The 21,629-nt window shown below is 36.2% G+C and overlaps 2 protein-coding genes across 3 annotated transcripts in view; both read right to left on the reverse strand.

Moving 5' to 3' along the window:
• The window catches only part of LOC140151945 (cysteine sulfinic acid decarboxylase-like), a 35,949-nt gene extending 32,527 nt beyond the window's left edge, over nucleotides 1–3,422 (reverse strand). The window contains exon 1 of one of the 2 annotated variants that reach the window (XM_072174259.1): nucleotides 3,270–3,422. In XM_072174259.1, the coding sequence (XP_072030360.1) occupies nucleotides 3,270–3,274 (5 nt within the window). In that variant the 5' untranslated portion in view covers nucleotides 3,275–3,422. Of the gene's footprint in view, nucleotides 1–1,619; nucleotides 1,729–3,269 lie in introns of those variants that run through there. The other variant, XM_072174253.1, reaches the window with a different exon arrangement.
• Nucleotides 3,423–20,351: 16,929 nt separating this feature from the next.
• LOC140162611 (uncharacterized) lies at nucleotides 20,352–21,532 on the reverse strand. Its single transcript, XM_072185882.1, has 3 exons — nucleotides 21,430–21,532; nucleotides 20,844–21,004; nucleotides 20,352–20,612 (listed from the first exon to the last, which is right to left on the reverse strand). The coding sequence occupies exons 1-3, from the start codon at nucleotides 21,458–21,460 to the stop codon at nucleotides 20,352–20,354; spliced, it is 453 nt and encodes a 150-aa protein (XP_072041983.1). The 5' UTR covers nucleotides 21,461–21,532.
• Nucleotides 21,533–21,629: the final 97 nt, after the last annotated feature.

Raw genomic sequence — 21,629 nt, forward strand, 5'->3', positions numbered from 1 at the left:
AGCAAGCACATAAAGTGGATTCATTTTAGTCACATGCCATTTTATTTATAATTAATAAATAAATTAATAAATTAATAAAGTAACACAATAATTTATTTATTTATCTATAAGTGCAGTTCAATTTCAAATGGGTTACATTGTTCAATACAATTACTATAGGCTATTTATTTATTTATTAGATCTTATTTTGCCTGGCTGGGGAAACCCAATCAGTGTGAACACAGTTTTCCATGGGTGTCTAGGGGTCAAACAAAATACATCAAAATGGTTAACAATACATAAATGGGCAATTCCAAGCATCATTCCGCAACGCAGAGTTTGCATGCAAATTAGGGTCGTTTGGAAAAGTTTCTCCCACCTTAATCTTTCACTTACCAAAAATAGTTTTCATTTATTATACTATTCACCTACCTAATTGGCTGCTGCATTAAAAGGAATTCATGTGCAAACTCCGCATTGCGGAATGATGGTGCTTAGAATTGCCCAAATAATGGATATTATATATTAAAGTACATTCAAAGATACAACTCTGGAATTAAAAGACACTTAGGTACATATATTAAAAATATAAAAATAGCATTAAATACAATTCTTGAAAACGTTCCAAGCTTGGCTGGAAGTGGTGCTTTTGAAGTAGTGTCAGATGTGTTGCGACAAAGAGATAGGACCAAATTTCCTTGAGAACCAGCTCTTGTCCAGTTAACTATGAATGTCAGAAACAGTATTAAAAATATTGCACAGATAAATTATGCCCATATTATAGCTAGGCCCCAAAAACTTTATTTTGCATTGATCAGATTTTTCCCATTGAAAAGACAAAACTGATGTTTAAGATTATTTCATCAATAACATTTTAAGTCATTTTTATCCATAAAACGATACAGGATAGAATAGATAATTACTTTGACTTCAATACGTTCCATATGAATGATATGATGAAGATTTTGATTCTACAACATTAGATCTGTTTATCAATCATGATCAATGCACTCGCATGCAATCAAACATATCATGCTGTGCTGGTCTCAGTGGTCATGGATACCATACATGACCAGGGAAATGCCACTGATATGACATTGGTGATATAATTTTCTTTTGTTGACCATGTTGATATGCGGTAGAACAATATTGTTACATGTAGGCCTAACCTATAACTTTTAAAGTCAAATTAATTCAAACACAACTTTGGCAATATTCACTCGTTTTTGTTCGTTGAAACGGCAAACCATACTTTTTTTCCTTACAAATCGAATAGCAATACTTTAAAACATTTTCAGCACAAAAAGTAAAATAAAATAATTCATACCCATACCCATACCAGGAGCCTATTTAATCAGAATTTTGTGTATAGAAAGCTGATTCTAACCAAATGCCAGCCCATCGGCTGGTGAAAAACCCAGTGTTTTATCATTATATTTCTTCCTTTTTTCTCCTTCATTTGACACCACTCGGATGGATAGCTTTGTGGCATTTCGAGATATATAACCATTTAAGACCAAAAGGTTAGTCAGTTAATAAGCTAGTAAGTAAGCTAGCAACATACACTATGCGGTCCACCAAAAATATTTCAAAACAAAATCCTTCAATTTTTTACAGTAACTGGCCAAATTCATACTCACACAAGCTTGGTTTCTTCCACTTTAGAAGCCATGCCTTGATCCAACAAACTTTTCAAGAAAATGAAGTTGTAAACATTGATTGAAATTTAGCAATCAACATGAACACTGTATGCTCGAGGCATCAACATCAAATATCAAAGTGATGCTATATTTATCTTGGTTAATAAACATCCGATCCTGGCTTTTTTACACCATTAAATTCACGGGACTGGTTATACATACATGACTGAAGATCATAAATGCATATATTGTGTTTGGTAATACCACAGCCTGGAAAGAAACTTTCCAGGATCTGTGGTAAACACTTTTTCCTACATTGCCTCTGCCTACATTGTACATGCCAGGTCAGCAAGCAAGTTGTCAAAACTGTGAGTGTGACAAGGTCAAGGCAACTCAATTTACCATAAATTATACTCAAAATCACTCAAAGTGGGAAATCTGTGATGTAGCATCAATCGATTAATACATTTAGAAAATTCCATAGGAAAAATGGCTTGTGCCCATCAGCCCCAGTGCCCGGGGATCACTCATATATGAAAGTTGTAAGCATCCGTGTGAAAGAAAACGCGGATTTAGGGTGGTTTTGAAAAGCAAAACGAGGATCTGCGATTAGGGTCTCAAAACACTCATTTTACTAAAAGAAGGGGTGTTTTTTTTAAGGACGATCCTCGCTTAGGGTACTAAATTACCCAATTAACAGATAATTAGTGGTGACATATTTATCAAGTTATTCGGCACAAAAGAGTGGTTTCTGAGCAATTTTGCCAACCAGATTTGTAAAAAATCGGAGCTGACTTCAACAGCGCCAATTTAAATTTAAGCTTACCAAGCCTTGAAATAAGTGGTAGCGCTGGGAGCAAATTTGCTCTCGTAAAAGCCACCAATTGCTCCTGGTCCTTGTTAAATTAACATGAACCAGGAGCAATTTTCTGAAACAAATGGCTCCTGGTTCTAATTTTGCACTTGATGCAGTAGCGCTGTATGCTGTATTGTATACAGAAAAGGATTTACTATTTCAATATTACTCCTGTTTCTTTAGTAATTGCTCCTGGTTCTTGTAAAATCCCAGTGAACCAGGAGCAACATTCAAAATAAATTGCTCCTGGTTCCAGTTTGCTTATTTCAAGGCTTGAAGCTTACAATATATATCATCACTGTCACTGAATGGCACTCTGAGGGACACATTTCAAATCAATTCCTCGCTTAGGGCGTGTTTTTTATTTGAGTAAAATCCTTAGGGTTAGTTTGACAAATTTTCGACATCCTAACTTTTTGAATGACCCTCGTACATAAAAAAAATTGCAAAGAATGCTACTTGCTAACTGCTTGAGTAAGCAAGCCATGGTGCAAGTAAATCTTGATAATCAGATGATGGTTGTCTACCCATTCTCATGGTTCTACCACACAATCAACATCTTTTTACATGACTGAGACGTCTATATAGATAAAGGATATATAGACACATGATAGATATATAGATAGATATATAGACACGTACTTAATTTTACTAGTAGTACTAGTAGTAGTATCTAGTCCTGGTATAGTTCATGGAAATCTCCCCATCTAGACAAAAATATTGTTGATTACAATGTCCATGTCAGCCAATGACCAAATCATGCAAAAATGTAAATAGTATCATAAAAAGCTTACCTCATGTTAAAATACTAGCATCCATCAATGGTATCAATTCCTTACTCACGAGCCGCACGTACACACACAATTAAAGTAATCTTCAAGCTGGTAGTTTTCCAGTCCTGAGGATAACGCATGAACCTCATTTCACATAATCAACGAGTATGCTCATCTATAAGTCGCATTATTAATTCATATATATAACACTGACGGGCTGTGAACTTGTTCGTGAGAATGAGTCTGCTACCAGCTGTCACACAAGTGTGGTGTTGCTATATTTGCAATCATTTATTTTTACAATAAATCGCGCCCAACCTCTCGAGCTTCTCCAGCGCACTGCATCGGGGATGATTAAGCCCCAAAATATCACCAAAAGCTTGCAAATTTGGCGAAAATTTTATTTCGATTTTTTTTTGGCAAAGATTTTGAAAATGTTCTGAATTTTATTTTTTTCCAAACATTTTCAGTCAAAATCAACTTGAAATTTTGGTCCCCAAACGGCTGATTTTAGGGGGCTAGTGTCACTTTGAATATTGGGGGTGGGGGTCATAGTCTAGAATTTTTAGACCAAATATATGGGGGTTATAATTTTTTTCGCGCACAACAATCAAAATGTGCGCACAATCTTTCGTTATACAATGCACAATTTTGCCCGGGATGATGGGGGGGGGTCATAAAAATTGACTCCGGTCACCGACATATTCATGACCCCCCGCATGCCAAAGAAAATGACATCCCCCTTAGGCTACATGATTTTATATATATATATATTTTTTTTTTTAAACTACCAAAATGCTAAATCTGGGTCGTCGGGCCCGTAACAGGGTTTTTTGCGGCCTAAAAATAAGACTACTGGCAATAAAAATAAAAATAAATAAATGTAGATATTTTATATAGCGCTTTATGCCGTAAACAGCCTCAAAGCGCTTTACATTTATTCCGCCGTTATTAGAATATGAGGCTAATAATGTCGGAACCACGTTTGCAGCCTACAATTGGCGCAGGATTCATCAGTACAACGACTGTGACTACCCCTAACAGGCTAACAGCTTCCCATTACACCTGGGTGGGGTGAGGCAAGCGAGGCAAAGCGCCTTGTCCAAGGGCGCAACACGGTGGTGGGACGGGGATTCGAACCAACGCACGTCGAGCAAGCTCTCAGATGATGAGTCCAAGGCCGTAACCACTGAGCCACCGTGTCCTCAATTGAACTGAATTGAGTTTGCCAGCCCATCACCCGGGGCCACGGTCACATAATTTCTGAAAAGAAGTGAGGTAAACGTAGGCCTTTATAGTATTCATTATTTCATAATGACCAACCAAACACATTCGGGCGTATGGGCTGTGCAAAATATTATGTGTACACCAGGGATGGTGAAATTGCAAAATGGTCTGCCAAAATTCGCATTTGGCCTTGCCAAAAATCTTTGCCCCCTATTTGACGTGCCAAAAACATTTTACCCCTTTTGACGTTCCAAAAATCTTTGCCCCCCCACTAGCTTTACACATGCAAGATATTGGGGAACCCGAATTTAAAACCTTAAATCGCAGCGAGCAGGATATTTTGAGCTATTTTGCATAATTTAACGTGTTCCTTAAAACGCTTTCCTATACGTAGGCCTACACCTTTTGGGGCATAGTATAGAAACGGTGCTAAAGTGTCTGCGCCAAAATTGCTTGTCCCCCCTTTTGACCTGCCAAAAGTTGCTTGGGCTTGACCACCCTCCCCCAGCCGACCCCCCTAGACGAATCCTACGAGCCAAGTCATGGTCAGGATTTGGTCGGCCATTTTGGGTCCCCGCATGCACCAACTTCAGGTGTTGTGAGTGCCCAATTGGGTGGATTAAACCCGCTTAAAATTCGATGTTAGATTCTTTTGTGTTGTAAACTGTCATCATTCTTGTAACACGGGTGATAGAATGTAGTTTAAAATACCCTTCAAGGCCGCATCATTTCACATTTTAGGTGAGATAGCAGGGTCCCCGTCGCGGCTATGGCTGCCATTGAGGTGTAGGAATGCGTGAAATTGGATTCGTCTATAATTCACCATCCGGGAGTAATTATTGCACTACCCTTTATGTGTATCTTTGTCTCGTTTCGGTAGTCGTCCCCGCAAAATTTCAAGGACCTGTGACAAGCTATGGCGATTTGACCCCGGATGACCCCAAAATGACCGTGACAATATTTTTTTGTCTCGCTAGGGTGGTCGTTCCCACCAAGTTCATGAACCTGCAACAATCTTTGGCAATTTGACCTCGGATTTTGCCAAAAGGGGTGTCAAAATGTTCGTTTTGATCAATCAATTCAAATACGGATAGGATTGCACCATCTTGGATGTTTCGTTACCTAGGTATATCACAGCAAAATAGGTCAAGGTCAATAGGCCTTAATGGTAGGCCTACTTGACCTATTTTGCTGTGTTACCTAAGGTAACGAAACATCCAAGATAGTGCAATAATCCTATCCTTATATGAATGTTTTATCAAAACGAACAATTTGACACCTCTTTCGAGCACTTTGATTTTTCGACTCCATAGAGCCAAAAACGTGACCTTTGACATTTTCGGCTATAACTCAAGAACGGTACGTCCTAGATACTATACATTTTCTGAATCCTTGTGACTAGAGGAATACATTGGAATGGTTTTTAACATAATTTCAGCAACTTTAAAATTTGACCCTGTGTAAAGTTCGATGAGCTTTTCTCGCCAAAAGCTACTCCGGTTCAATTTTATTGCTATCATGCATTTTTGTGTAGCCATGCATGATAGCAGTGCAGCTTTACCCAAATTATGGGGGGAGCAATGGTACTTTTCCATAGCCACCAAAATTATGGGGGGCGATCCCCCCGGTTCCACTACCGGTACACCCCATGATGAGGATGTCAGGCTCACATCATATTCTAGGATCGTGACCACGGGGGGCACTCCCATTGTGGCCTGTATACACCATCCGCGATAAGAGATCCGCGATAATCCCCCTAAACAAGGATTTAACCGTTGGCTAAAACGATAGGGGCTACCCTAAACAGGTACCACGCGCCTGTTTTCACACCCTAAACAGGGATATTATTCCTTGCATCAAATTTCATACCCTAAATTTCATGTCCGCTTATTAGCAATTGCAATTTTGCTACCCTTTTTTTTCAATTGTTCATGTTTTGACACCCTAAGGGACCGTTCATTATTTATAGGGGAGGGGGGCCGGGAGGATTTCAACATTGAGTTCTTAAAGTTACACAACCCCCCCTATTAGTAGGTATGTCACAGTGGCTGCACAATAATTCTGCTACACTGTGCATGCAAGCATAACAGTGAATTGAAAAGGGCGCGCTTCAAATTTGGCCAATTTTAGAAAACATCCATGTCGATAAATAAATTTCTTCATATGCTTCATTTATCCAAATTGTTTAAATTTTTAATATATGGTGTGTGAAGCCTTTCCGAGGCTAACATCGGGTCCTTAAATAAAAAAATTGTTTTGTTTAAGAGCTACTGCCTGTTTTATGGATTTTTGAAGATCGCTCATAAATCAGTAAATATAGGCCTATTGAAGTAAAGGAACTACCACCATTTAGCTGAAATACTAATCTTTCTTAGCATGTAAATTAATTCCGTCGACAACGAATGAAACACTTCCCTAAAACTAGTTGAAGCAAAACATTAATCAATGATATTTTTAGGGAGTAATTTTCCAAACCACAATAGCTCTAAGCCATTGTGTGTGTCCAAACCATACTATTTTTGTATACGCGGTACAGTAAAATAGCTTTTTGCTTTTACCGATTATCCTCCCATGTTAATCCAGATGACAAAATGTTAATTTAAAGTCTCATTGCAACTGAATTTTACTTTTTACTTTTCGGACTTGGCTTTGAGTAATGGTGACACATACCATGTTTACAGTAAAAATGAAAATTATATTCCAGACACCGTCAATCAAATGTCAAACTTTTATTTTTTTGTATTGTTTTAAATAATTAACTGCAGTTCATTTATTCAACCTCATAACAGGATCATACTTAAAAATTTATGATGAATGAACAGACGTTCATTAAATATTGAAAAAAACCTAAAATTACTCATGCCTAATTTGCATAATAATATCATAAATACATAATTAGCTGTAATTACCTAATTTGCATAATTAATTACTTTTTGTGTATTTTTTGTTATCAATTGAAAGAACTTTGTATACATATGTGTGCAAAAAAACCGCACCTTTATATCATGTACGGTTTTCTATTGGCATCAATTTTGCATATTAATTAGCTGAACTTAGTCATTTTTGAGATTTAATTTGTCTGCAGATTGGCCGAAATTGCTAAAATAGTATATTTGGTTAATTTATTATAATTATTCAATGATAGATTTTTTAATTTTGTTTTCTGTAACGAAGTCAGGAAAGATATGCATTTAACATGTGATATTTAAATTAACGCTGCTTTTTCAAGCAAGCGTCCAAATATACCTTCAAAATCTTAAAATGTGCCAATTTTGTCATTACAGCCATTTGTGGCAGGATTTCATTCCATCTACGAGCATCTTTAAATTGACACTACGTCACAATGCATTGACCGATTTCAATTCTGTTTTTTGATTTTTGATGCTTTAATAAAGCTCAATAATGTAGGAACATTAAATAACATGTTTCTGCTGCGATTATTTTTGAGGTGATATGCCTACTATTAGCAGCATCTAAAATTACATAACCCCCCCTATTGCCGCCAAAAAAAAAACGTAACCCCCCCCACATCGAGAAATACATTTTGCTGGTATACCATGGCCGGATTCACCTTTTGATGGCCCCTGGGCATGGCATCGTGATTGCCACCTCTGGCTCTTCGTATAGAAGATATAGAAGACACCCTCTCCCCACAATTGTAATCCAAGTTTTTTTCCAAGCTGTCCCCAGAAAATATGCTATTTCAATGCTAAAATTCAAGAGAGATGTATCAGGTCACCGAGCCGGGGAGGGGGAAAAATGTCCACATCGTCCCACTGATCTGCTACTAAAAGAACCTTACCTGGACAAATGCGCTTGAAGCGCGTGAAAAAAACAGCTAAAATGAACAAAATTGAGGACAATATGTGGCCTAAAATCATTCTAAAGGATGATGCATATAGGGCTTTCACAACTTTTGGTTAATTTAGTCCCAGTATACAAGTTTTATGCTGTTTCCAAGCATCAGAGGAGCTGCCCTAGCACTCATATTTATGAATTATAGAATGGATGGAATTATACATTGTAAATCTCATTTTTGAGATTCGTGTTCAAGTTCAAGATGAAAAAAACACCAGAATTTACAAGGGCACGTCTCGCAGATCTACTCACAGAATGGTTTTTCTGAGATAAATGCGCGCGAAGCGCGCGGTAATTTGGCATTTTGATACTAAATTGGGTTAATTTAGGGTCTAAAATGGACCAAAAGGAAGATGCAAATCAAGTTTTGTCACAATACATCTGTCGACTGATCAGGGGAGGAGACTGACTTGCCACCCTGCCATATGGCTAATGTGCTGATGAACAGTGCATAGATTTCTTTATGCCATGAGGTGGGTGTAGTATTTGAAGTATTTTGAAGTATTATGTGAATCCAGCACCCGTTTTTTGGTGAGAGAATAAGTTTATGACACCAATGCGGGCGAAGCGCACAAAAATGTTGCCATATTGAAGCTAAACTCAAAATATGGCGCAGGAATAGATTCGTGCGAAGCGCGCAAAAATTGACATTTTTGTGGCTAAAATTAGGTATGTCACAGTGGCTGCACAATGATTCTGCTACACTGTGCATGCAAGCATAACAGTGAATTGAAAAGGGCGCGCTTCAAATTTGGCCAATTTTAGAAAACATCCATGTCGATAAATGAATTTCTCCATATGCTTCATTTATCCAAATTGTTTGAATTTTTAATATATGGTGTGTGAAGCCTTCCCGAGGCTACCATCGGGTCCCCCCAAAATTAAAAATTGTTTTGTTTAAGAACTACTGCCTGTTTTTATGGATTTTTGAAGATCGCTCATAAATCAGTAAATATAGGCCTACTGAAATAAAGGAACTACCACCATTTAGCTGAAATACTAATCTTTCTTAGCATGTAAATTAATTCCGTCGACAACAAATGAAACACTTCCCTAAAACCAGTTGAAGCAAAACATTAATCAATGTTTTTTTAGGGAGTAATTTTCCAAACCACAATAGCTCTAAGCCATTGTGTGTGTCCAAAGGCCATACTATTTTTGTATACGCTGTACAGTAAAATTGCTGTTCATTTTACCGATTATCCTCCCATGTTAATCCAGATGACAAAATGTTAATTTAAAGTCTCATTGCAACTGAATTTTAATTTTTACTTTTCGGACTTGGCTTTGAGTAATGGTGACACATACCATGTTTACAGTAAAAATGAAAATTATATTCCAGACACCGTCAAAATGTCAAACTTTTAATTTTTTTGTATTGTTTTTAAATAATTAACTGCAGTTCATTTATTCAACCTCATAACAGGATCATACTTAAAGATTTATGATGAATGAACAGACGTTCATTAAATATTGAAAAAAACCCCAAAATTACTCATGCCTAATTTGCATAATAATATCATAAATACATAATTAGCTGTAATTACCTAATTTGCATAATTAATTACTTGTGTATTTTTGTTATCAATTGAAAGAACTTTGTATACATATGTGTGCAAAAAAACCCGCACCTTTATATCATGTACGGTTTTCTTTTGGCATCAATTTTGCATATTAATAAGCTGAACTTAGTCATTTTTTGAGATTTAATTTGTCTGCAGATTGGCCGAAATGGCTAAAATAGTATATTTGATTAATTTATTATAATTATTCAATGATGGATATTTAAATTTTGTTTTCTGTAACGAAGTCAGGAAAGATAGGCATTTAACATGTGCTATTTAAATTAACGCTGTTTTTCCAAGCAAGCGTCCAAATAAACCTTCAAAATCTCGAAATGTGCCAATTTTGTCATTACAGCCATTTGTGGCAGGATTTCATTCCATCTACGAGCATCTTTAAATTGACATTACATCACAATGCATTGACCGATTTCAATTCTGCTTTTTGATTTTTGATGCTTTAATAAAGCCTAATAATGTAGGAACATTAAATAACGCGTTTCTGCTGCGATTATTTTTGAGGTGATATACCTACTAAAATGGCCAAATATGAGGTAAATATCATAATCATAGTGGAATAATTTAATATTAAATTTCACCTGACCCCCCTATCAGGAAAAATAAAATCACATAACCCCCCCTGTTTGTTAAAGTGAAAATCACATAGCCCCTACATTTTTCCCGGCCCCCCCCCCCTGTAAATAATGAGCGGTCCCTAAACACGATACGCGCGTATCTAGACTTCCCCGTAGTCCACTTAGAGAATAAACGATAGGAATTTTTTATTTTGCCTATCCTCTACCGTGTGATAGACGACAGGCAGGTCCAATATTTTGAGTAGTGGATGCCGGCGCAGCCAGTATCCACTACGATAAAAAATATTGGACCTGCCTGTCGTCTATCATAGAGAGGATAGGCAAAATAAAAATTCTATCGTTTATTCTCATTCTTAATCAGTTATATATTATTTTAATAACTGTAAACAATTTTTTTAAAGCAAAAACTAAGTTACCTTCATAAAAACTCCCCTCATTATAAAATGAACGAAACTTGTTTACAACTTCACGTATTCTGTTGCGCGTACTGCTAGCGCGTCGCGTATTCCGCACTAGTCTACGCATTACAGCGCAATACATACTCGCACCTCTACAAGCGTGTAAGGCATTATCAAGACGCATGATGACGTGGGGTCGTCTACGGCCTGATAAACGGCACCCGAAATCTTGCGATTATCCAATCAGAAATGTGTCTGCGAACTAGACCAATCCCACTGACTAAGAATTGCCCATTTTGCATATAGGCCTACTCTGGCTATTACATTTAAGCATAAAACGCTGATTTGTATTAATTTGTGTGCAATTGATAGATTTTCACATCTGATATTTTCAGTCACCATACTCCCTCTGTTTGTTTGCTTTCGATAACATTTGTTGTCACTAATCATCTAATTATATAAACTCTTTATGACCATTTTACTTAACATGTTTAATAAACATCAGTATAATTTTGAGTTCAACTGAATTGTGTTCATCATGATTAAATAATAATAACATATTTTTATCAAATTCGACTATGGCATAGTCTAGCGCGTATCGTGCCTATAACCCACGAAAAACTACCCTTTTTACGCGTTTTTATTATCGCGGATGGTGTACACCCAGCAAACACAAAAACGTTTTTAAAACGTTATATTTTGGGTTTTGGTTTAGGTAAAAACGTTTTAATAACATTAAAATGTCGGGTTATATAAAGGTCATGAAATCGTTTTAAAACGTTTTGTATGAAAACACACTACAACAATATTTTTAAAATGTTTTCGAAATGTCATTGTAAACTATTTTTGCAAACATTTTTGGCCAAATATTTTGTCAACACTTAAATAACATTATGTTAAAATATTTGCACCCAGCAAACACAGAAATGTTCTTAAAATGTTTTTTACAAAACGTTTTAATAACATTTAAATGTCAGGTTATATAAAAGTCGTGAAAACATTTTTAAAACGTTATTGTAAATATTTTGGGCAAACAGTTTTTTGCAAAATAGTAACATTCTGTTTAGAATGATTTGTACCAAGTTTTCATAAATGTTTTTGGAATGTTATTAAAACGTTTTTATACCCTTTATATAATCCGACATTTAAATGTTTTCTGTAAAACATTTGTATTTGCTGTGCAGTAAATTACCAACAAATGTTTTTTAATGTTATGAAAACGTTTTATACTCTTAATGTACCCTTTATATAACCCGACATTTAAACGTTTTCTGACAACCTTTTGCGAATGATGTCGAAAACGTTTTGTGTTTGCTGGGCAGGCCACAATGGGAGTGACCCCCCCGTGGTCACGATCCTAGAATATGATGTGAGCCTGACATCCTCATCATGGGGTGTACTGTTAAATATAAAAAATATCAATTTTTAATGATTTGCCATACAATGTGTATTACATTGCGAATTTCAAAAAATCAAAATTATTTGATATCAGAAGGCCATTCTTCGTATTCAGAATGCAATTCGATATGTCTGATGTGCTCTAATGTCCCACAATAAATACTGTCCAAACGTTCATACCCCTTCCCTTAATAAAATAAAAAGAAATCGATAGAATTCAAATTCTACAACGGTTTACCTGGGGTTCGAACCCACAATCTATGTACCCATAGAATGCCTACACGACTGTGCTATTCGCCACTTGCACGGTTCCGCCATTATGCACTATATGCGGGAGAGCCTCGAACTGGCAGCATACATGAAAGGAAGAATTACGTAACCTTACACAGAATGTTATATGACTGGTTCAATTCCCATTCTCGTATAGAGCGAGTTCGAGGCTTTCCCTGCACATAGTGCATAATGGCAGAACCATCTAATGAAAAGGTGTTTGTTTATGATACTTATTGATTACGGAATAAAGTGCATACACACAATATACTATTACTAGTATATTAGTACTAATAAATACGAATATAATCCTAACCCTAACCTAATCCTAACCCTAACCCTAACACTAACCCTTACCCTAACCATAAGACCCTAACCCTAAGACCCTAACCCTGACAATAATGAACCTTGCCTCGGACTATCCGGTTAGTGATATATTCCGGCCCATTATGGTTCATGATGATGATAAGTTCATCTTCATTTCTGAAGTCACGTACATGTTTGCTCGAATAAGGAAACAGAATGTGGAACGACTAGATTGGGCGCAAAATGACAAAATACGATTTGCTTGAAAAGCTCTAAAATCATCTGATCAGCTGATGTGAAACTTTTATGATAACTAGTGTGCTGTGGTTTTCCGCAGATGCAGATGTTGTTAGTGGATCCCGTAGTGGATGATGAATTGATGGTCGGGAGCAAATATCATTTTTTATCCACTCCCAAGCATACGTTTTAGTTATGCATTTTTGTGATTTGGGGATTGGTATCTTGTATTTTATCCGTTTTGCCAGGCTCAAATAATTATTTGTATGACTATCATGTTTTGCGAAATGAAACATTGCATTACCGGTATAGTTTAATAGCTCTTACTGCCCGTGCGAGTCAATTCTTGGAAATGAGGGCCAAATGCATTGGGTTTTATTGCGTTTTTTGTATCAGCAAAAGACTGACACATGTTAATTTCATATAGGGCCTACATTCTAAGTTTGGAAAACACATTTCATATTATCTCTTTAAAATTTAGTATAATACTTAAGACTTTTTAGTGCTTGAAGTTGCATTTATTATAAGTCTTTGAATTTTGTGACTGCAATCGTAAGAAAGTAAGAAAGCGTGCAAAATTGTATGTTTTGGCCTATTTTCCCTCAAATTGCAGTTACTTATATTATTTATAAAGGATTACGATTTAGCTATGTTTTATTTGGCAAAACAGATAGGCCTTAATATCAAGGATGTAAGTAGGACTAAAGAAATAATCCTACAAATCTGGAAAAAAATCCTGAAAAAGCGCGTGAATTTGGGCTAAAAAGCCCCAAAACGGGCTGATAATAAATAAAAGTGCGGACATTTGGACACAAAAAAATCCTATACATTCAGGATTAATCCTACAAACTTACATCCCTGTAATATATATATTTTTAAATAATGCTGTATTTTTCTGGAATTGGGAGTAGTCTGTAGGTTTGTGTGTGTCCATGGACTATTATTAATAGTCCATGGACACACACAAACCTACAGACTAAACCTATACAGACTATACCTACAGACTATACTTACAGACTAGTACTATACTTTATAGTAGTACTATAGTAGACTAGGCCTACACAGGGCATACTTTAATAAGCATAGATAAAAAAAAAAAGCATCTACAAATGTATTATAGGACCTAAAAGAAGAGTCTGGCATTGGAGAATTTTGACAAAATGATATTGAAAATAGTTAGAGAATAAGCTAGAGTTACAAACATATCCATTCCAATCGTTAAATGTCATTTAAACTTTAAAAACGGACTTAATGCCTTTTGGAAACAAACTCTTCAATTATTAACGATCTCATTAAAAGATAATGTCGTTATTATTTTTAAAAACATTATTGTGTATGGCATTATTTTTTTTTCAAACCTGATATGTAATCATGGTAATGAGCTGTTCATATTGTCACACAAGTTCATTTTCAGTTATTCCGCGAGAGCATGAAAAATCAGTATGGGAATTTATTAGAGTAGCTTTACTAGCTTATAAAATAAAGGATATTACAATGTATAAATTTATTCTTTTGTTATCCAGGACTCGCGAAAGTCTGCGAAAATTCTTTAGTGCGCCGCCAATCGACCCACTAAATGTTGCAGGATTAAGTAGAGGGCGCAAATCGCGTAACTACAAAATGCAAATTGTATTGGAATTTCGATCCAGGGCTTTATTTGTTTATCACTGCAGATTTTTACCAATCCTCAACCAAGGTAAAGTAAAATAAATCAAAAGACAATAATTTATACACATATATATATACATGTAGGCCTAACGCAACACTGTTGCACACCGACATCGCCTGGCTAATAATGACTTGGTACAGCAGAGATACTAAAATAAATACCCGGGATCGATACACGTGAATGTGCTATGCACGCGCGATTTTGATATTCAGACGAAAATCTTTGGATTGCACTTGAATATACGTGTTGAACAGATATGATAGTCGTTAGCTTGCGTCTTGAGAAAGAAGCTTGCGTCTTGAACTCAAAAACTGACAATAATTCTGATTTTATATGTGCCGATCTATATAGCGCAGTGTATATGCCAATCGTGGAGGTAGTCTAAAAGCATTGACCTATGGCGTACCATGCTCACTGCACACAGCGAATTCAGTCACCAGGCTATTGTCAGTTAGTCAGATGTCCTTCGGCCCATTATGCGTCTCAAAACTATTAAACAGGTCGGAACAAAATGGCCATGCGTGGCGGTGGATTCAACCTACCATGGCGATTTCTGCCATGAAGATATCGGGGCGATAACACTGTGTGTTGGTAATTTCAATTATGAATCAGGGCTGCACATTCAATGCGACAGATGATTATCGCAACGATTAGAACTCCTAATCTTAGTTTGTGAGAATCAAAATTGATTCTCCTAAATTCTTCCCTATTCCAAACAAAATAAGTTAAGTTGATTTTCATGATTCTTGTAAGATGAGTTTGTGATAATCAAATTTGATTCCACGAAATTGTAACACCGATGATATGCTTGCGTGTGGGCAAACTTAATTTTGATCCATGGACTTCAATTTTGAGAAACTGACCTTTGAAATTGGGTCAAATTGTTTTTGGACCACTCGGTATAAATTTGAAATGTAATGGTACAAGATGTTTAAAAATGTGAAGTTTTAGCATTAAATATGGTTACAAAATGATTTATTCGACACCTCATTTGTGAATTTTGGTCATTGTTTAAAACTTGAAGTTTTAGCTGACCTTTTCCCTCGATCTGCTTTTTACAAGCATAAAATACTATGTCAAACCAGTCAATTTAATAGCTTTTAATCAATCCTTGTTGTAATCTATAGACGAGTATTAAAGGAGTGTTTCGTGATCCTAGCATCCTCTTTTTATGACATTTTCAGTAGATATCCACGAAAAAGCTTATTCCCAAAATTTCAGTTGATTCCGATTTTGCGTTTGCGAGTTATGCATGATTATGTGTATTACACTGCTCCATAGACAATGCGTTAAAATTTCGTTCTGGTGCACCAGAACGAAATTCAAATTTCACGATATCTTTGCAAAACGAATTAATCTGCAAGAAATATTTTATACATAAACATTATGTAGCCAGAGGTTTCCAGTGATATAAAAATCTCAACTTTTTTTGAGAAAAGTGGGGGATGAGGCTGTGGATCACGAAATGCCCTTTAAATGTCTCGAAACAATTGGCTCATTTTGAAATTTTGACCTCTGTCAACTTCAACCCTAAAATGAAGGGGGATAATATATTGGCCCAAATACACCCATGTCTTCATAAAATCCACATTTTTCCATGCCGTGCTTGAGGAAAGTGAACGTTTTCAAATCACTCTCGACTATAAAATAAAAAATCCTTTTAAAAAGGGATGTGATAGTTTATTCACAATGATTTAAATATCATATTTCTTTTAAAAAATGATCAAAGTAATTTGAAGTCCAAAGATTTAGGGTGGTTGACGGCAGGCGGTAGTAACGTAAAATTTTTGAAACCCACTGTTCTTGCAACACCTCTTGCATGCCGTGCACATGTTTTAGACCTTATACTTTAGTTATAAGTTATAGCCTTCATTGACTGGTAAGGATGATCCACGGAACACCATCAGTAGACTATGCATCCCTAAGGATGGATCATCGGCATCATACATCTCCGTGCGGAGACACCTTAGGGTCCGGCCTAATGGGATATGGCTCAAAGAAAACGATGGAGCCAAAAATCTATGAAAAGGAAAGCGAGAAATAGATTTACAGATAAAGATCAAATGAGACAGACACTCCTCGAGCCACTCGAGAATAATTTTACTGTTAGGGGTCAACAGAAAGGAAACTCGGGAAAGAAAATTCATTTGGAAATATCCATCAACAGTTATGTGTTGTGCACGTACAGTAGTTGTCATTGTCAAAGACTGAAGGATCCAGTTTATCCACACATGAGCCTGCGCTGCGACTGCGCTTTCGACATGATGTGCAGTCGCGCGCTTTTTGAAGCGCGTGCCTCATGGCGTGCCTACAGATTCGTAGAAATAAACGCAAAATCTGTAGCGTTTACGCGTCTGATAGTATCAGAATCATCATGGCCAACGCCTAGTTCCACCGTGAAATCAGACATTTTGAAGATGTATGAATATCTATGATGTTGAAGTGTTTTTATAATTGAGCCAGTTGAGATCATGATGAATAACGGCGGTTGTCCACCACGAAGGACAGTTTCAGATTTAAGTCAAGCTTCAGGGGACAGTAATCGTTCAACAATTATGCGTCGAGAGCGGTCAAAATCGGCTGGCGAATCCGGGATATTGCGATCCTTACCAAATAGACCAGCGACGCGGGCTGGAACTACAGATCTTCCGAAAATATGTAGAAGATGTAGAACCGCTGTTTATGGAACACCATTGCCTCCGACTTCAAGTAATCCTGATTATCTTCCCAACATGTCCAAAGAAGACTTAAAACTTTTGGCGAAGAAGGTCTGGGGAAACTGGAGAAGGCGAGTGCAACAAAACGGCAAAATGATACAAAAGCTTCGCAGGGAGGTAATGCTAAGCATGTGCTCAGTGTAGGCTATATGCCAAAGTTTTTCTTTTAAAATTATAGCCTTTGCGCACCAAGGTTAACACTTTTACGTGTTTAAAAAAACACTTAATTACAGAATTGAGGGGATTAATTATAGGTTTAAGAATTTGAGTACCCCCATATCAATTTCCCTTCCAGTGTGCTGGTCATATATTTGTTCCATGCCTGGGTTTGTTGTTTCACATTAACTAAGTATAATAGTGATGAAATGAGGACGGTAAACAGGAAAGTATCATTAAATTGGACAAAAAATTGACAAATGGGGCAAAAAGTTGGTCCCCACAATAAATTCCTGGCTAAGCTATTTTTGCTTCTACATCCTATTCTACCCTGACTCGTTGGGAGAAGAACTTCATCAAATCCAGAACTCTGCAATCTGCATGTTCAGCTGCTTCTTAATTAGTTTGAAATTGTAACCCCAGTGCCTGCGTTCTGAGATATGATGAAAAGCTGATCTGGTAATAGATATCTTCTACTCTATAGCCTGTTCAGAATTTTGAAGACCTCGATCAGTTCACCTCTCAGGCGCCTGATATCCAGGTTCATTTCTTCAAGTCTTGCTTGGTAGGGCTTCTCCCTCAGGCTTGGAACCAATTGGTAGCTCTTCTCTGGATTTTCTCAATAGCTTTGATGTATTTAACTGATGGCAGGGGTTCAGTATTCTACATGTGGACGAATGAATACCTTACACAAGATTGCCTTATAGGGTTGTTTTACAATCAGGGTACACCATTTGTCTCACTGGGGGTCAAAAAAAAAGTTTTTTGTTTTTCCTTAATTTACCCATTTTTGTGTTGCGGACAAGTCAAATAAAAGATCTGTGAAATTTTAGAGCGTCAAGTATCCAACTTAAAATTTTATGGCTGAATCAAATTTATGATGTTAAAATATTGGGCATGGTCATATTTTATAATTCTGCAACAAAAATAAATTATACTACTCTTTTTGGTGGATTTGGATAACATGGTTTGGTACATGGACAATGTGAAATGAAAATACAACTAAGTTTTTATAAGTTTATAACATTTTTATTCATGTAAAATGAAATTGCAATCTCTCTGTAGCTAAAAGTGGTGACATGAGTACATGAAGTTGTGTGTGCTGAATGACACAGATCAGTTATACAAATTCTTTTCTTATTTCCACATAAACATAGGTATAGTGCTTTTACATGTCAATTTTCACAACACTAAGTCCACAGATAGCCTAGATATATGATGTCAAAATAATGAGTCGGAGAGGACAACTTATTGTCGGAAAGGACATATTTTTGACATATAGGTAGTAAGATACAAAAAGCTTCTGTGATTGATTTTACACAGTGATTGTTGAAACCAATAATATCTGAAGTTATTTAAAACATATACCTTTATCATTATCATTTTTTTAAGATCTTCAAAAGCAAAACAGTTACCAGTGATAATATTTATATGTCCAATACTGCGACAGTAAACTCAAAAGATGCTTTAGGAGACTGTGTACATGTTTTCACATGATAGCAATGACATATCATGGGCATAGTTATGAGCATTAAGTGCTTTTAGAATACAACTTTTCAAAAAAAATGCTGTTTTACCTTTTACTGCCCACCATACCAAGAATTCGGAGAAGACATTTTTTTTGACGTATTGATAGAAGGTACAAAATGTACATTAAAGTTTCTGTGATTGATTTTTTTCACATTGATTGATGAAACCAATAATACCTGAAGTTATTTAAAACATATTGCTTTATCATTATCATTTTTACAAGATCTTTAAAAGCAAATCAGTTACCAGTGATAATATAGTTATGCACAATACTGGAACAGTATAACTCATAAGTTGCTTTAGAAGACAGTGTCCATGTTTTCACATGATAGCTATGACATATCATGGGCTTGGTTATGAGCTTAATTGCTTTTAGAATACAATCTTCAAATATAATGTTGTTTTTACCTTTTAATGTCCAATATAACAAGAATTCGGAGAAGACTTTTTTTTTTGACATGAAAAATTAATGGTTTCATGCTCTTTTTTATAATGAATAACATCAAGGGTTTAGGGCCAGAAGGTCCTACATGTATCTGCAATAGTTGCCCCATAGACATTTGGATAATTTCTGCATTAGACTGTTATATTGTACATACACAATCTAAAAATATGACACAGGCAGCTATTGCAGATAGGATCTTCTTGCCCTCAACCCTCGATATCATGCTATTACTTTCACTTTTTTTTGTTTCAATTCAACACTAAAACTTCGGAAACTTGGAACAAATACATGTAATATTGTGTGAAACAAACATTGTAATCACACATCTTTAACATGGTCAATTCAAACACATATAAACAAAGGACCTGCCTAAACCATTTCAGTGGTGCTTCCATAGCAACAGTTTTTACAATATTAAACACAATATTCTTGCAAATGCTTTCAGAGAAGTATGGTACTTTCTTTGTCACTTAAGCCCTTGCACAGCAGAAGAGGGTCCAGCAGTGCTTGAACTTACCATGATCCCATTCTTTGTACCTTTTTGTACAGTATTACATTAAACAAGTTGCTTGTGACTGGAAGTGCCATCTTCTGTGGTAGCAACTGTAATACACAACACAAACGTATTAAGAGCACACAAGAGTATTACTCTTTTTAAAAAAGAACACGTTTCTACAAATACTAAGCCTACTTTAACTATCCACTGTCCACTATCCAAATATGAGCTTAAAGTTTCACTTAAAAACCACCGCTTCACCATGCAGGTGCCTCTGAACTTTCAACATGTCTTGGGAGTTGAATTTGTAGACCACTTGTCGTTGGCTAATTTCAAAGTCTGGGGGTTCTAACTTGCAGATCAAGTCCTCCACTGGATGCGTGAACCTACGATCTGAATGGTCCACTTTGTCATCTGGCCAAGAGTAACACCTTTCCTTTTGGGTTTTCTGCATGAACTTTAAAACAACCTGGTCAGCAGCATTACCTTTGTCCATAACCTATAAGTAAAAGAAGAAAGCAGAGAAAACACAAACGCTGTTGTCAATATCAGTAATTTTCATATTTTGTTTTAGGCTATGCAATAGTATTTGCCCATTTAAAATGCATGCATGCAGAAATGTGCTACACAAATTAAAAAAATTGCTTTATCTGTGTTACAAAATGATAATTCTCCATCCAAACAGATGGTAACTTGATTTGGTTCACAAAAAGGAACAAACTAATTTTACCATTGCCATGTACACCACAAGGTGCGACCTTTTTGGGAATTTAACAGCAACAAATTCTCCAACTTTGATGTCCATGCAGTCTTCATCATCTGACACTTGGTTGTCTTTACTAGGTCCTGGCTGGTTGGGTTCATCATTACTCATGTCAACAGGTTGTGCATCTGCAAAAGAAAATTTCCACAACATGATTAACTTTATAAATGGTGATTTTCAAATGTGTACCCTGATTGTGAAATAGCCCAAATGTTTCTGTGTAAATGATTAGGTCAACTACTCCCGGATATTATTTGCCCCCGTAATTCACAACAACCTAATCTGCCTTTGTCCATGGTAGTACCACTTCAACTTTGCTACCTAAGATTGAAAAAATATGATAAACATGTGGGAAGTTAAATTGGCACATATTGCAAAATGTGTATGTATTTAAGGGCAGGTTATTTAAGAAGTTTGAGAGGGACATGCTCATTTAATGTAAAATTTAGACCTGTAGAAATTGAAATGAAACGTGTTCTAAGTAGATCAACAAAAAATAGGAGAATCACCCACCATACATGTTCAATAGACTGAAATGTACAATGTGCCTTACCAATATCCTGGGATGTCTGCTCAGCTTGCATCACATCAGTATCAATATCATCATCTACTGCATCATCTGTGGCATGATCTTCATCTGGAGTGGTTGACAATTGTCTCTGGACTACATGTGATTCATGGTTAAGTAAAAGTGTAACAGTTCACAATAAACATGATATAAATTACATTGTATTTTATGTGTGATTCTGGTGT

This window comes from Amphiura filiformis, chromosome 1, assembly GCF_039555335.1.
Source record: "Amphiura filiformis chromosome 1, Afil_fr2py, whole genome shotgun sequence".
Taxonomy (NCBI): domain Eukaryota; kingdom Metazoa; phylum Echinodermata; class Ophiuroidea; order Amphilepidida; family Amphiuridae; genus Amphiura; species Amphiura filiformis.

Bases quoted from the DNA above. Each gene is read 5' to 3' on its own strand.
- LOC140162611 (XM_072185882.1), bottom strand. From the start codon at position 21,460: ATGCAAGCTGAGCAGACATCCCAGGATATTG. The intron at 21,005-21,429 runs GTAAGGCACATT...TTTCTTTTGCAG, and splicing joins GCAGACATCCCAGGATATTG to ATGCACAACCTGTTGACATG. The intron at 20,613-20,843 runs GTAAAATTAGTT...TTTTACTTATAG, and splicing joins TTGTGGTGTACATGGCAATG to GTTATGGACAAAGGTAATGC.